The sequence below is a fragment of the Microchirus variegatus genome (assembly GCF_963457635.1).
Source record: "Microchirus variegatus genome assembly, chromosome: 9".
Classification (NCBI taxonomy): domain Eukaryota; kingdom Metazoa; phylum Chordata; class Actinopteri; order Pleuronectiformes; family Soleidae; genus Microchirus; species Microchirus variegatus.
In genome coordinates, this window is record NC_139810.1 from 13,257,677 (window position 1) to 13,273,247 (window position 15,571).

The window sequence follows — 15,571 nt, forward strand, 5'->3', positions numbered from 1 at the left end:
TTCCACCACATCGTCTCGCGGTAAGTGTATGCTGTGGGGTAGTTCCTTAAAGGCGCCACTCGCAGAGAACGCGAGAAAGCTGCACGCTTGATGAGGTAGATGTGGCTCCACCTTAAAAACAGTTATCCTCAGACAGGCGCTCCTAGTGGTTCACTAGCTTCTGGATCTTTTAAGGTGGTCGCACAGAAATGAACTAAATATGTGGGTGGATGTCAAGAAGCTCCGGGCAGCTGAGGGTTAATTCCTATGCACTACAACTCAGCATGGCCTGAACATGGGTCTGCATTATGACCGATGTTTGTTGACGTTTACTATAGCGTATGTATACACGTATACACATTTTTTATTATTTTTATATTAACATTTATTTGTCGATTTCCCTTATAGTTCTTGCTTTCATAATTATATTTTTCAGCATTTCATTTTATTTACGAGATTCTCATGATTGCAGCTTTACAGCAGCATGTGTACATTTATACATCTTTTAGATTGGATTCAGAATAATCTAGACCAGATGCTGAGGAGGGGAGATCATCAGTAGTACTTCTGTCCATGTTCCTGAGCTGATGGAAACTAGGCTACAACTCATCAACCAATTAACCTGTTGATCATTTTCTCAATTCATAGATGGTTTGGTTCTTAAAATGTAAATGACGTATCAGAGACTCGCACTCTCGCTTCCTCAGCCACATTTTGAAGGTGTCCTCACACTGCACTGAAGCGCTTGAAGCCAAATAATTAAATATAATTCAGCAGAATCTGTTTAGTAATGACATAAATGAAACTTTGAACAGCATAAAGATTACATTTTAAAAAGTGGTAACATTTCACTATAAGATACAATAAAGGTTAACAAACTAAACTATCCTGTAATAATCCATGGCAATTCATACCAATTCAATGTATGTTACTACAGAATAACACAGACAGTGGTGGTTTCAAATGTTATTTATTCTTGTCTTGGTAAAAAAAAGACACGTATGCGTCCACTTGAGTCTTAGAAAAAACACAGTGGTTTTGGCACTGATCGACCACCTGTGTTACAAAATCATGCCTGGCAATTGAGAGCTTCACCTTTATGTAACACCAGTTTAGAGCAAACACGGAAGCATGAGGTACTTGTTGAACAGCAATTCAAGTTGCATACATTCAACAATGAGGAAACATTGTTGGTGAATATTACTGCCATAAATAAAAACACACTTTAAGAGATGGATCAGTCTGTTATTTTGATGGACAATGAGTTTATAAAGACCTACATTTAAGTCCAGAGATTCTCTTGCAGTTGTAAATGAGCGTGACCCAGTCATATGTGAACAGTAAACTCTTGGAAATGTCTAGAGTTCATGTCAGTCTGTGCCTTTACTGATATTACACATTAAGTGATGCAAACATCTTGGCCATGTATCCGTGGGCTCATATGGGAAGCAGATTCTGCCACTTAAATTCAGACAATCAGATCTTCCCAGGGTCTTCTTTCAGAGTGACTGTTCTGTTGAAGATGGGCTGTGAGGGAAAATAAGATCACAGTTGTAGTTAATACTTGTAACCAGGGTAGATTTTTATTATTAAATAACAAAAGACAGAAGCAGTAATAAGTGACTAGAAGTAAGTCAGAGAGTCATACCTTGTCTGCAGTGCTGTCAGGGTCCAGAGAGAAGTATCCAAGTCTTTCAAATTGGAATTTGTCAAAAAATTTGGCTCTCTTTACTGAGGTATCCACAAAGGCACTGCTGATCACCAGGAGGGAATCCTGAATAAGACAAAGCAATACATCAGTTTTGTTATCTACTGAAACACAGTGGCAGCTCCTGGGGGGGGGGGGGAGATAATGATTAAGGTGACCCATTCAAGAGGTGACAAAATGCAATATTATTTTTTGACAGTATCAATTTGTTGTTAGATGATTAACAGAGTCCTTCCTGTGTCCACTGGATGGCAACTTCATAAACCAAAATTATTTACATGAATCGAATGTTGTATGATGTAAAATAGTTAAACAGGACACAAGATGTGTCCAGCAAACACATAAAGACAGGGGCAGCATATTAAGTTAAGTATTTATTAACTGACCAAGGATCAAGAGCTTTCATAACCTTTACCAGATTCATACAACAAATATATGAAAAGATAGTGCAGTCAAATTATTCATTAAGTGTAAAGAAAAGTGCAGAATTGGATCTTTAGATGTGTTGCTAACTGGATCTTACAATATTTTCTTACATGAAAGAGTCTGATTTGCGTGAAGTTTAACCTGCAGTTAAACCATGAGTGATACAAACAATGTTCATCAACAATGTTAGAAAACAAGCTAAGAAACGTTGCCAAACGTCCGCTGCTATGGACAGCTAACAGGTATGAAAGCGTGATCTCCGTGGCACTGGTAAAACTACATGTACTTATCAGTTAGTGCTGGGAACGGTTAAACGAGCACAATCCTCCGTGTATTTTTAAAACAGAGAACTTCGCTGAGAGTGCTGGGAGCAGAGAGGCGAAAAAAACAGGCTCACATTGAATAGGTATTGCACTAGTGTAAATGTTCCCACTAAGAACTTTATACTGTCACAGGTGTGTTAAGATACTCACAGGGTTGATGTCGCTCAAGAATCCATTGGGCACCTCAGATGGATCCTCTGGGTTTTTGTGCAGGAAACTAAAAAGATAGTGAGTTGAGTTTATTTACAGCAGAGTGAGGGTCCCAGATTCTTCTTTATTTCCCCCCTGACAACTTTATTAATCTATGGCTATTGGGGGAGTGAAGAGGATTGTGAATGGCAGAGGTTGGTTTGTGACTTACAGTCTTTCATAGAGACGCACTTCACACTGCAGCGGCTTGCTGACCCAGTGGATGAAAGCCTTTGGTTTCTCTGCAGCGTCAGAGCTGCAGCAGTTCACCTCCACTTCCACCACTTTACCCTGATCGTCCTGTAGACACAAGAGCAAGTTGTGATGAAAGATTATCAAGGATGATGGGGGCAAACAGTCGAGAATGATTACATTCAAGTCTATGTAGGACGTATTAATACACGATATCTAACAAAGATCAGAGGACAGTGGAGATCAAGACCTAAAACTTGTTTTTGTCAATAGCAACTGAGCAGAATTTCTAATATTATCTTTTGATCAATGCAGAATTGCTAATTAATTTGAAGACGATTCAAACATAAAATTTCTACAACAATACTATGGACTTTTCAGCCAGTTTGGCTATAAACTGTACACAAAAACATGAATTAACCTTACTGACAAGGGGATACATGGGAACATATTTTAGACCTTTAATATTAGAAAATTAACGTCACAATTCACTGAAACCTTTTTCACACTTGACAATTAGGTATGCATAAAAAGGTTAACTAATCATAAAGCAAAAGTTGAGTGATGGTTAGTTAATCATTAGGTAAAGATAACATTATAATGATTACTTAACCATGTTTGTACCTTATTGTAAAGTGTTACCTCTTTTTGAATTAATCTATTTTTTAAGTGAAACAGAATCTTTAAACCGGGTGAAGTTGTGTTAACACCAGACCTGAATTTGACCACAGCATTATAGTTAGTAAAAAAAGATTAGATTCTTATATTGTACTTGGTTTTCGTTGAAGTCTTCTGCATTGGATATGCAAAATCCTCAAAATAATGAGTTACGGTACTGTTTTCCATGTCATCTTAAGAGGAACCTAAAACCAATTAGTAACTCATAACATGAAATGTATTTTTCTCACATAAGAGTCTTAACAGATCTTACCTTAATGATCTTCTGCACAGAGATGACATACCCAGCATGCCTCAGGCCAACAGGCTGTTCTGGGGTCAAACGTTTGTAGCCCTTCTCCATCACCTACAGAGCAAACAAAGTCCACCATCACACAAAGTACAAATACATGCTGCTGCTCAGACTGTGAGGGAGTATATTCAGTTATTTTCTCTCTGACCTCTCTGAAGTCACTCTGTTCAATGAAGATGGTGCGAGAGAATGGAACCGTGTGGCTGCCCTTGGCTTCATTAGCGGGGAAGTCTGGTACTCGCACTTCCGACTGAAGGAAGACAGCAGGAAGATTCAGCGCCGGTGACGTTTAATCGTACACTATATTTACAGTTTCACGTGTAAATGTACAAACCTGTGTGTTCTCAGGAAGGTTCATTATGGTGACTTTGAGAGGCTCCAGCACGGCCATGACTCTGGGCGCCGTGTCGTTTAGCACCTCCCTCACACACGACTCCAGCAAGTGGGGCTCTGTCGTCGTCTGAGAAACAGTGACTCCAACCTGTCGAGAGACGCGACCCGTTATTGTACAAAAGCACCGTCCTCTTACAGTTTATATATTTTTTTATAAACCACTCTGCCTACCCGTGCACAAAAGTTGTTAATCGCCTCTGATGGGAAACCTCTTCTTCTCAGCGCAGTCAGAGTGAAGAGACGAGGATCGTCCCAGTCTCTGCGTTTAAAAAAATACATTGTTTACAGTCACCTAAATGATAATATGTAGAATGAAGACAGGACTACAGACATGAGTACTACATACAATCTAGAAAATAAGAAAGTGAATAATCGTACATTTTATCCTTTTATCCTGTGTTTTAGCACATGCAATAATGAACTATTTAAATATTCAAAGTTCCAATTTAGGAATTGTATTATGAAATATATAGAGGTTATCTGGTTGCAGCTTCTTAACGTGAATATTTTCTTATTTATTTTGTACCAATGACAGTAAAGTGAATATACGTCATCATTTGGAGGTTTGGGGAAAAACTGGTCACCATTTTCTGACATATTGTGGAACACAAAAACCACCCAAATAATCAAGAAAATAATTGGTTCAAATGAATGACTCTAAATCAGGCAGGTTTAAAATTTGTATTGCCATTTGAGGCTTAATTGACGAATTTCATCTCTCTGTTACTATTCAAGTAAGTACATGCTGTTTAGATCTCAACCAGATGTCGTCACTGTCCCAGTTCAGACATAAATTGAATTAAAATAAATTGAATACAAAGAATATTCAAAAGAAGCTTGAGATGTGATTTGTGTAAAATCAGAGGGGAGAGAGTTCCTGAGTGTAATGGTCCAAAGGTTTGATCTTATTAGGTGTCGAAAATGTTTATTCGTGTAAAATCGTTTCATTTCATTTCAGCATCACAGCGTAGTAGAAAAAGAGGCCTTCAGTTTTATGATTACAACTTTCTTTAGGTTTTACTAAGGATACTTCAATAAATGTTTTCATTTTTTATTTGCTTGTGGTTAATTTTTTTTCCCAAATCAAACATAAAACCTACCTAATCTTGCAAACTCTTTACTCTGATTTCATGATGGCAAAACTTTTCTTAGCACACAGAGTAGACCCTTGTGAGATTCTGATTAACACCTCTTTTAACCAGCATTTAATACTTTTTTATACTTAATAATTCAAATTCACTACACTACAGATAGTTTTGTGTATTGTATATATATGTACATTGCATATTGTAAATATATGGCCAATGTAGCAGACAAAAGTGTGATTTCACCTGACAACACCAGTCTCCACCAGCTTGATGATTTTCCTCTTGGACACGACAGTATAGGTGAGGTTCAAGCGGCCATATTCCCACTGCACAGGGCAGTACAAATCCAGAGCGTTACACAGCCAGTAATATGATGAGCGTCTGTCAAAGACAAACAACCAAGGTGAATGTTGAAAATGCAATCAATCATGTTGAACTTTAAAGCTGAGGTTGTCAGCATTTATTTGGCACGACTGATCGACAATTTGATTATAATGTAAATAATTTAACTTCTGTACTTCATCTAAACTAAAAACTAAAAACATTGATAGAGTCGTACCTGGCCTGAAACTCTTTGGTACACAGTGAGTGTGTGATATTTTCAATGGAGTCACACAGACAGTGGGTGTAGTCATAAGTGGGGTAGATGCACCTGCACAGGGAAAAAGGTGGAGTAAATGTCATTTAAAACATGACCTGTTGTAAGAAAGACATTCTATTTTTAATTAAACCAGGTAGTGATATAAAAAAAAAATAGGGTTTTCAACCATTCATCTCCTGTTCGATGATGTGGCGTGTATTTGATTCTGTAGGCCACGGGGTCCGTCTTCCCGTCCTCCATGACCATTTTCATCCTGAGTGTGGCCTCTCCCTCTGCAAACAGACCATTCTTCATCCTCTCAAACAAAACCAGAGACTCTTCGATGGGACGGTCTTTCCAAGGTGATGGAGGAGCATTATAGCCCTTTAGTTCCTCCCCTTTCTGGTGGCACACGTATGCATGACCCCTGAGAGATGACAAGGAACAATCAGGGATACACCAATTGTGCATAGGATCAGATGCTGGCCTTGTGTACTTGTATTCGTTAAACTACTCCAATACTGCTGTGCACCAATACCGTACCACGTTACACATCTTCAAGTGAGCTGAGCAGGTGTGCATTACAATAGTCTGGACAGGTTGTAATAAAACCATGAAGATGTTATTCGAAGTGCCCACTTGACAGAACAGACCTAATCCATAAACTCTTTGCCTCAATTGAAAATTAAAGCATATTCACCAACACATACTGTGTTGTCACCCCAGTTCCTATATTTACCTGCGAATAAGATCCACAGCAAGATCATAGAGTTGCTGGAAGTTGTCTGATGCATGGGTGACCTCATAAGGTTTGTAGCCTGTAGAAAACAGTTATAATGGTAAGAAAATGTCTTAATGAACTACTGCATGTTTGACAAAGATGTATATAGACCCCACAAAAGGGCGTCAATCTAACTCACCGAGCCACTCCACCATGTCCTTGATGCCAGTAAAGTATTTCTCCTCCTCCTTCTCGGGATTTGTGTCATCATACCTCAGGAAACAAATTCCGTTGTTTGCCTACAGGAAGAGGCGAGAGTTAAACAAAATACCCTGTTTCAAAATGAAACAACTAATATGATGATAAAAGAAGGAAAACTCTTTGCACCTTTGCATAACCAAAATTGAAGTTAATAGCTTTGGCGTGTCCGATGTGAAGGATACCGTTGGGCTCGGGAGGAAACCGGGTACGAATCTAAAAGAATTCAGAAAAAAAAACAATACATATAATAATATCCATTAAAGGCCAAAAGCCCTAACAAATATATAAAGACAAATAAAGCAAAAAAAGCTGGAACTATAGGAGTAGATTATTAAGTTGCTGATATTGAATTTCTCTTGTTAAGGCTGGATTAGGCAAGATCACCATGGTGATAGTTGACTTTCATCAGAAGGTTGTTAAAACACTAACGTTTTTTGGGACTGAAGTTATCTGACCTGATTCCTGAGCTCAGATGAGCATGAACAGATGTATCGTATGTGTTAATTGTCTGACTCTTTTACATTTTACATTCCTATTTTCTTTACAGCATAGGCTGTTTTTGCTGGTGCTGGAGTGCCTGTCAAATGACTGCACACACTACACACCACACTTTGATTGGCCAAAGGCTCACATGACAGGCCAGAATGAGTTAAAACTGAAGACAGAGCTTAGAAGATGTAAAGGGGTATCACTCTCTCTCAGATAACTTGCTTTACATTGGAATCACTAATCAATAACCCTTGAAAAAACCTGCCTACTGCACCTTTAATCAGACATGTAAAGTGAACCTGTACCTGACCACCCGTGTAATCCAGGTGCTTTTTAAGCAGGGACATTGTGTTTGGTGTCATCACATATCCCTCGGTTTTATAGTTCTCTCCTGTAAGATTGAAAGTAAAAGTGAAAGAGCAGCATGGTCAGTATACACGCAGTGGTGGAATATGAAGAGAAACTAAAATCATTAAGGTGGTTTCTTCTCACCTGTTTTGTGGAACTTCACTGCTTCTCCTCTGAGCTGCTCCATTAGTGACATTCCCTCCCCAGTGGTCACCTCACCTAAACAACCGCAGCACGCACACCCACACACGTAAAAATCATCAATACACACTCTAAAATTAAATTTACTTTCATCTACCATCCACTTTGTCTGCCGTTTACCATTCACTGACAACTCCTCCTTCTTCGGCTTGATGTCAGTCTCTGTAACTTTGGCTTTCGGAGCCTGAAAGAGGACGCACAGATGCACAGGAAAGAGCAGGTCACCCTCAGCAGATTAAGAATCTGGCACAGCAACTTAAACAACTGTAAACACTGTCATATACATGAGATAGTACAGTACATACTGTAAAAAAAAATACATAGAGAAAGGACATGGGGTGAGAGACTGAGGGGAGCAGAGATGACAGAAGAGTCTGTGCTGAGTGTGGTGGGAACAGACAGGGCAGAAAGTGTCTGTTCAAATTTCTGAGGCAGAAAGAATATGATAGACTGGATAGTGTAGCAGTTTTCCAACTTCATAGGATGGCAGTGATGGAACATCATGGATGCAAGCTGCCGTTAAACTCATAGGCCCCCTTTACACCTGGCATTAAAATGTGTTTTTTTCGATGTGTTATCGGATTGCAATCGGATAGCACCTGACCACTTATGGTGAGTATAGGTGTAAATTAGGGCTGGGCGATATATCGATATTTAAGATATATCGATATATTTTTTAAATGCGATATGGAATTAGACCATATCGCGTATATCGATATAGTTCAAATTAGCGCTGTGATCCTTGCTCCAGACAAGCCGCTGACCGGAGCTCTCTGCACTGCTCCTTGCGCCCCGCCCCTCTTTCATGCACAGAGAGGGGAGGGGCAGGTACAGACACTCCGCTTCACATGGAGAAAGCAGCAACGTCTGCAGAGCGTGCGGCGAGCATCTGGGTTAGTAAAAGAAAAAGCAGTGGCTCAATCATTTCTAGATGGTTTGGATACAAATCATCGGACGAGCAACAAAACCACGCTATATGTAGGGAGTGCCATAAGCACGTTGCAGCCAGTGATGGAAGCAATACGAATCTTTTTCACCACTTAAAAACGTGGCACAAAGTGCAATACGCAGAGTGTGCGAAACTGCGCGCTGCAGACGCCACAGGCGCAAGCCGTCCACAACCCGACAAAACTCCAGACAAGTGGTGTGCAATAACAAAAGCGGTGTCCTTTCACATTGCCAGAGACACGTTAATGAAAAGCTAATGAAAACGATGGACCCGAGATATGCGCTTCCCAGTCGCAACTATTGTGCACGAGAAGCAAATGTACAGTGACGTCAGACAGAGCCTTGCAAACCGGCTCGCTAACGTCACCCATTTAGCGTTGACCAGCGGTATGTGGTCAAGCAGCACATGTGACAGCACTACTGTTTATCAAAGTAAAAAAAAAGAGGGGGAAATGTTTATTGAGTTGCTAGTCTGTTTCTTGTGCAACTGGTTGAGACTGTTCAGATAAGTTAACAAAAACGAAAAGGTAATCTGAAGCTGATGTTTAAAAATGTTTTTCTTAAAATGAGCACTTTATTTTGTTGTCTCTTTATATATAAATGCTGCCCTTACTAGGGTTTTTCATATTTTGTTCTTTTATAAGAGAAGAAAATCTGTAATTTGATTTTCAAAAGCCATTTATAGTTGTCAAACTAAAACATTTTGATATTGTACTTTTCTCATATACACATATTTATTTCAGAAAAAGATTGGCCTATTTTATAGGCTATTTTTATTTAAGATATTTTTTTTATTTAAATGTTCACCTTATGGAGCTTTGATTTTATAAAAGGCACTCCTGTTGTTATACAGTGTTTATGTTTTCATTTTAGTAGTTTTCAATAAAACTACTTTTTCAATAAAAGGCTTTGACTTTGACTGAACAATTCATTTCACAGCTCTCACTTTGCGGAAAAAATATCGAGATATATATCGTATATCGTTATTTAACCAAAATATATCGAGATGTGACTTTTGGTCCATATCGCCCAGCCCTAGTGTAAATACACCTAAGGACAGGTGGGCACTTCGGGAAGTCTGTCATATTCTGTCACCATATTGTGACCACATTGAACAGAAGTGTAAATGTAACAAGTCTCCAATGTGTCACCGCTCCACCCACAACAACTACAAAAGTGGAAATACGTTGGTGGCTCAGAGCACAGCTGGAAAGTGGCAACAAAACTGCTGCTTTGCGCGTCAAAGACGACTTTGTCCCCTGCTTCAAAAAGCAAAGAGGAGTCCATACAATAGCACTACAATATCTTTGCTGAAGAGGGGGAGGATGCAGGTTAATACAAGGTGTAAATGCATGTGGTGAAGCTCTATCCGATAGCTATTCAGAAAAAAAAGTTCATCACTTAACAAAAATAAATAAAAAAACAACCTCTACATGGTATATTGTGCAAACAAACCGCATAGCAAAGTGTTTATGAATAAAAGTATTACATCATACAACTGATTTACTGTGAAAGAAGTGTTATTAACAGTAAAAAAAAAGTCAAGGTACAAGAAATATGTTGAAGCATTACCTTAGTTTTCTTCTCTAGGTCAGCTTCTGTCTTGGGTCCTAAAATGTGTAGAACCTATGAGACAAATGCCAGCATTAGTTATGGTGAGAACAACAGAATTACCTCAGATCACGACTACTACTATTCGTAAAATACAATCAATTACTACATTAATTGAAAAAAGCTCTGTGTGTTTCTAGTAGGGTTGCATTGATTAATTGATTATCAACTAATTTTAAAATCGGTTTTAATATTTTTTGATAATCAAGTTCTCTTATTTCTATTAGCTCCTTAAAAGTGAATATGTTCTAGGTTATTTGCTTCATATAAAAAGAAATCAAATCATTAAGCCTGAATAATTTTAGTTAATAGACAAAAAAAACTTTTGAAAACATCATGTTTGAAAAACACTAGTCAACATTTTAAGGCCCAAACAAAAATAATCCATGGAATAGATGAAAATAATTTTTAGTTGCAGCCCTGTTTCCAACTCACCTGCATGTCCACCTCATTCTTGATGACCTTCCCATCGGCCCATTTTAGGCCCCCACGTGCTTCCCCTATAACAGACACAAAAGCTCAGAGAGACATCGCAGTTGGAACCACAAGTTTTCTTTGCTGCCACAAAGGGATGGGGGCAAGGTCTACTTGGCTGATGGTGCAGTAAAAGATTGCAATGAAATCAGTAAATAGATAATTCTGCTGGTTGGGTGTGCCAGTCTAATTTTATGCTCGAGTTAATGCTGCATGCTTGCATCTGCACTGTCAATGGCACTAGAAAAATTCTTTAATAATGACAAATGTATAGATTTTATATTTTTGCAGGGACAATTCAATTCAAACTGAGTAAAAGTGAGCTTCACCAAAAACATTCATGGCTAACAGCTATGCAAATGGCAAGAGTTTGAATGTGTCATTGTGTTGTATATAAGAAATTACATCTCTGGCAAAAATGAAGAAGACAAAGAATTTGTTGCAAAAAAGAATTAGTGCATTCACATGTGCGTTGCCTTCCTATCGATGCAGAGCAGAGCCTAAACCGATTAAAGAGGACCTAGACCGGAAGTTCCAATTAACGCTGTTTTTAGTGTGTATCTGCGTCATTACCTTGTGTACGAAGCCCTGAAATTTTGAAACAAACAGTTCAGCCATTGCTGAGAACGCTGTGTTTTATTGTAATCTCGGGCTCAGCGAGATCTCTGAAAAAACCCGGTCCGGTTACGTAGACAGCAGTTCTCCTGAACAGCAGATCCTCCTGCTCTGGGCACTAGCCCGGGAACATCCGGTTGCATACATTGAACCGCAGAAGAAGAATAACGTGCGTTGTTTCACTAGCGACAGTGTCTTCTGACTCTGGGTCAAAGTCATAAAAGGGACTGCGGCGGGGAGTTGTGACAAAGCTATTTTTTAACATTGTTAAAACAATGTTTTGATAATGAGTAGCAGTGTATCGACCGTTCCAGAGGGGGGAGCTGCGCTTCTGAGTCACTCTATGTGAGCTTTAAAACTTGCTTCCACTGCAGAGCCGTTTGTCCCAGGGCTGAATGTTCTTTAAACAAGCATTCACAGCAGTCAAAAAAACCTGTTTAAACCCAGCAGGGTTCCCCCCAGTGCATTATAAACATGACGGGCCGCCAGGCTTTACTTGCCCTGACGCCAGGCTAAGTGTTGCTTTTTTATTTATTTTAAATAGATTTTATTTATATACCACAGATTTTTCTAAACCGCAAGGACCATGAAATTTCTTGTCCAGGTGACAATTGAAACACAAATAGGCCATTATCACGTTTATACTGTACTTGTCAATAAAATATGTTATATTTAGGGATGCACCGGAAATTTGGCGGGCAAAACCTATTGGCCGAAAATTCACCACCAATAAAACCAAAAAGATCCAGTCTGCGTTGGATACGGAGAGCCCGCTTGGAGGGTGGGAAGCGCACGAGAGGGAGAACAGCGCAGTGGTGGTGCGCAGAAAAAAAAGGGCTGTCTGTCTGCACCAGATGAAAGGGCACCATCACTTTTTTATTTATGTTGATTTCTTTTCTTTTAAATGTGACCAGCATTGCATGGCTTGTTTTAAGATTGAATGGCCAATTACTTAATTTGGATTTAACTTAACTTAATTTCAAGAGTGTGTCTTTCGTAAGACTCTATAGTTGGTGTTAAAGTATTGTTAATAAAATTTCCTGTCAACCTTTAACATTTTTTTTTACAAAAACACAGTGGGCCGCCGGTGGGCTGCCCGAGAGGCCCTACCACCGGGCTTAGCAGGTTTTCTGGGGGAAAAATGGGATATAGCCAAATGTGCCAAGTACAGTAGAGCACAAAATGAGAGCTGATGTGCTTCCATTGGTAAAAGAATAAAGGTCTATGCTGAATTTGTTGTCTGCTCTGTGCAGACATCCATGTGCAGCCCAAACATTTGTGACCACGTGGACCATATGCACTGCCTTTACAGATAAGACAATACATTGGAATAGAATGTGGAATCAGGTACACATGTGCGTAAGGCAAGACAGATGCAGACACTCATTTTTTCTGTGGACATGGAATGTGGAAAAGTATGTAGAGAACCTACTCATCAGTAGTCCCATGTTGAAGTGATATCTCTCCTTTAACAGCTCTTCCTTGTGCTTCTTGATCACTGACTCCACCTGCACAAGATTCCACAGTCACTTAAATGCACCACAGCTTGTGGCGCTCAAATAAGTACATACTTCTGACCAATGCGAAACCCTAACCCTGTGCACTTACCGCATCTTCAATTTGCTCGGGGGTGATAACCACACCCACTCCACATGATTCTTCAAATTCTTTTTGGTTGATAGGGTCATGAGGGTGACTCATCAAAAACTCTAGTGCAGCTGAAAAAAAAAAAAAAAGTCAACAGAAAGAATAAATTAATGGAGGAGCATGACATAGATCATTATCCACAAGAAGAAGTGGTGTTAGGAAATCTTTCACTGTGTATGTGAAATGCTGCGTCTCTAAAAGCAGTTTGTGTCAAACTTTGATTAGTTTCAGAACATCAAATTAATGAGTCAAATTAAAATATAAAAAAATATATCCTGATTGAAACAATGTAATGAACAATTTAAGCAATATTCACTTTTCCACTGTTGTGCAATCACTTGCACTGTGGTAGGGACTCTGAAACATTCTCTAGTTTCATCATGATCAGTTTTGATATCAAGGAGTTACCGGCCAACTGTAGCTCTGTGCAGATTTTGCGCTGGGCTATGTTCTCCGAGAGGAACGCCACACGTTTTGTGTCTTTAAGACGAGATGCCATGCTGTACAGCAGTGTGCCCATGGCTTTGTCCACCTCTGATATGCCTTTGACATTCTGGGCCTATTGAAATCAATGAGAAAAGATGAAATGTCAGTTGTTGTTGTTTTTAAAGCAAGGTGTATTAGGAGACAGGTGAAGCTGAACTCAAGTTATACATTGTTTTGTGAATGGGGACAACGGAGAAAACATTATTGTACAAGGCCCAACTGAAAATTAATGACTATTTTCCAGCAGTGCTTGGAAAGGGCACATAATAACACATCTATTTCACTATTGCAATTTTACAACACTACTATGCAATTTGTCTTATCAAAACAATACAACGACAGTGTTCTGGTTCTGTTTCTTTCTCCTAACAGTGTGTTGAGCCCTACCTACTGTCAGTGTCAAGCTTAAGTTATACACAGTTCCACAGCAAGTCCTGTAAATGTACACTGTTCATACATTGTTGAGAGAAAAAAAATCATACTATAAAACACTATATAGAACAAAATGACATGAAATCAACATGAGGCTTTAAGGGCTCCTTCTATTCTAGAGCTGTTATGTTGTGGCCTGGTTGTTGACGCTGTTTTGTTGTATACAACTTAACAAAAGTGAAAGTAAAACAATAGTGACGACTCAGAGTCTCGAGAAAGGTTTATTTATATATAATCAGCTATCTCTAAAGCCATATATAGAGAACATTTTAAGAACTAAACACAGAGATAGAACATAAACTAAGGAATGTCACAGCTGTCCCTCCAGGCACTTCAGTCACTGGCTCATACCTGAGTAATTGCCTCTTTCAGTGCGGAACTCAGCGCTTCATTCTTCAGCGTTTCTTTCGCTTTCTGCTCGCTGAGACCTATGGAAGTGAAAAGTGTCAACGTGTCCGCCATTTTCCCCCCGTAGAATCACCGGCTAGACTGAAGTCACACACGCTGCCGGCACGACTTCTCTGCTGGGAAGAGGAGTCAAGTCGATCACGGTCACTTCCTGTACACCCCAGCGGAGAAAAAAAAAAAAAAGATGAGCAAAAATATTAACCAATTGGAGACAGCGGGTGGGGAGATATTACCCAATCATGAAGGGGTTTGGGCTCAACGAACCGCCTACTGTGACTGAGAAGCCAATCAGAGGCTGTGTGACAATGTGAAGGAGGAGCTATATGAAAGCGTAATGTTGCATCAGTTTCACAGTACGTTACATTGTGGTTACGTTGAAAAGAAATCGGAAATCGACCTCCCGACCGTAATATCATGGTTGTATGGGTAATATGCACTTAAACGGCCAAAACAATAAGTATTGTTAATTGAACAATATACAACATGACTGTTAAAGGCAGAGTCGGCTTTATTTTTATCAGTACAATCATGAAGAAAACGAATGGTTAATTCTGCTCGGTGGTCAATACAAGGTAAATGTATAAAATTCGCCAATATGTAACAATCGTCTTCTTCTGGCTTTCCCCACTGGTGTCATGTCAAGTTTCCAGCAATGTTATGTTATGTTAGTAACATTGCTGGAAACTTGAAACTAAGAAGGTGGCATTTTTAACACTCCATATTTATACAGTAACATAAATTTGGAGTGTTAAAAGGACACCTGTTGGAATCGTATAACATGAATACCTGTTTGTTTTCGGGTTTTGTCCACCGCAAACACTGATACCGTAACGCCTCGAATAAACGAGAACACATTTTCTGACTGATTGTCTGCACACCGAAAAGGAACAACTGAAAAAAGATTTGTGAAAATGCATTTGTTCTGTCCACTAGAGGGCAGACTAACTAAATATGGTAACAACTTACAGTTTTTCTCACATCACTATTAACATTTGCACAGCAGTCGGTGGATTTCTCAAAACAATTAGTGCAAACTGCAAAACCTAGTGGATAACCTGCAACACCATCGTTTATAAACAAGA

General features: G+C 39.2%; 1 protein-coding gene across 1 annotated transcript; it reads right to left on the minus strand.

The window, feature by feature from the left end:
* Positions 1–940: 940 nt before the first annotated feature.
* On the minus strand, positions 941–14,621 carry qars1 (glutaminyl-tRNA synthetase 1). Its single transcript, XM_083895585.1, has 23 exons — positions 14,433–14,621; positions 13,572–13,722; positions 13,125–13,234; positions 12,949–13,024; positions 10,863–10,927; positions 10,389–10,442; positions 7,989–8,052; positions 7,812–7,886; positions 7,625–7,710; positions 6,957–7,043; positions 6,769–6,868; positions 6,588–6,666; positions 6,036–6,275; positions 5,828–5,920; positions 5,512–5,649; positions 4,352–4,439; positions 4,122–4,268; positions 3,936–4,037; positions 3,749–3,841; positions 2,798–2,925; positions 2,587–2,653; positions 1,628–1,753; positions 941–1,506 (listed from the first exon to the last, which is right to left on the minus strand). The coding sequence occupies exons 1-23, from the start codon at positions 14,541–14,543 to the stop codon at positions 1,456–1,458; spliced, it is 2,331 nt and encodes a 776-aa protein (XP_083751711.1). The 5' UTR covers positions 14,544–14,621; the 3' UTR covers positions 941–1,455.
* Positions 14,622–15,571: the final 950 nt, after the last annotated feature.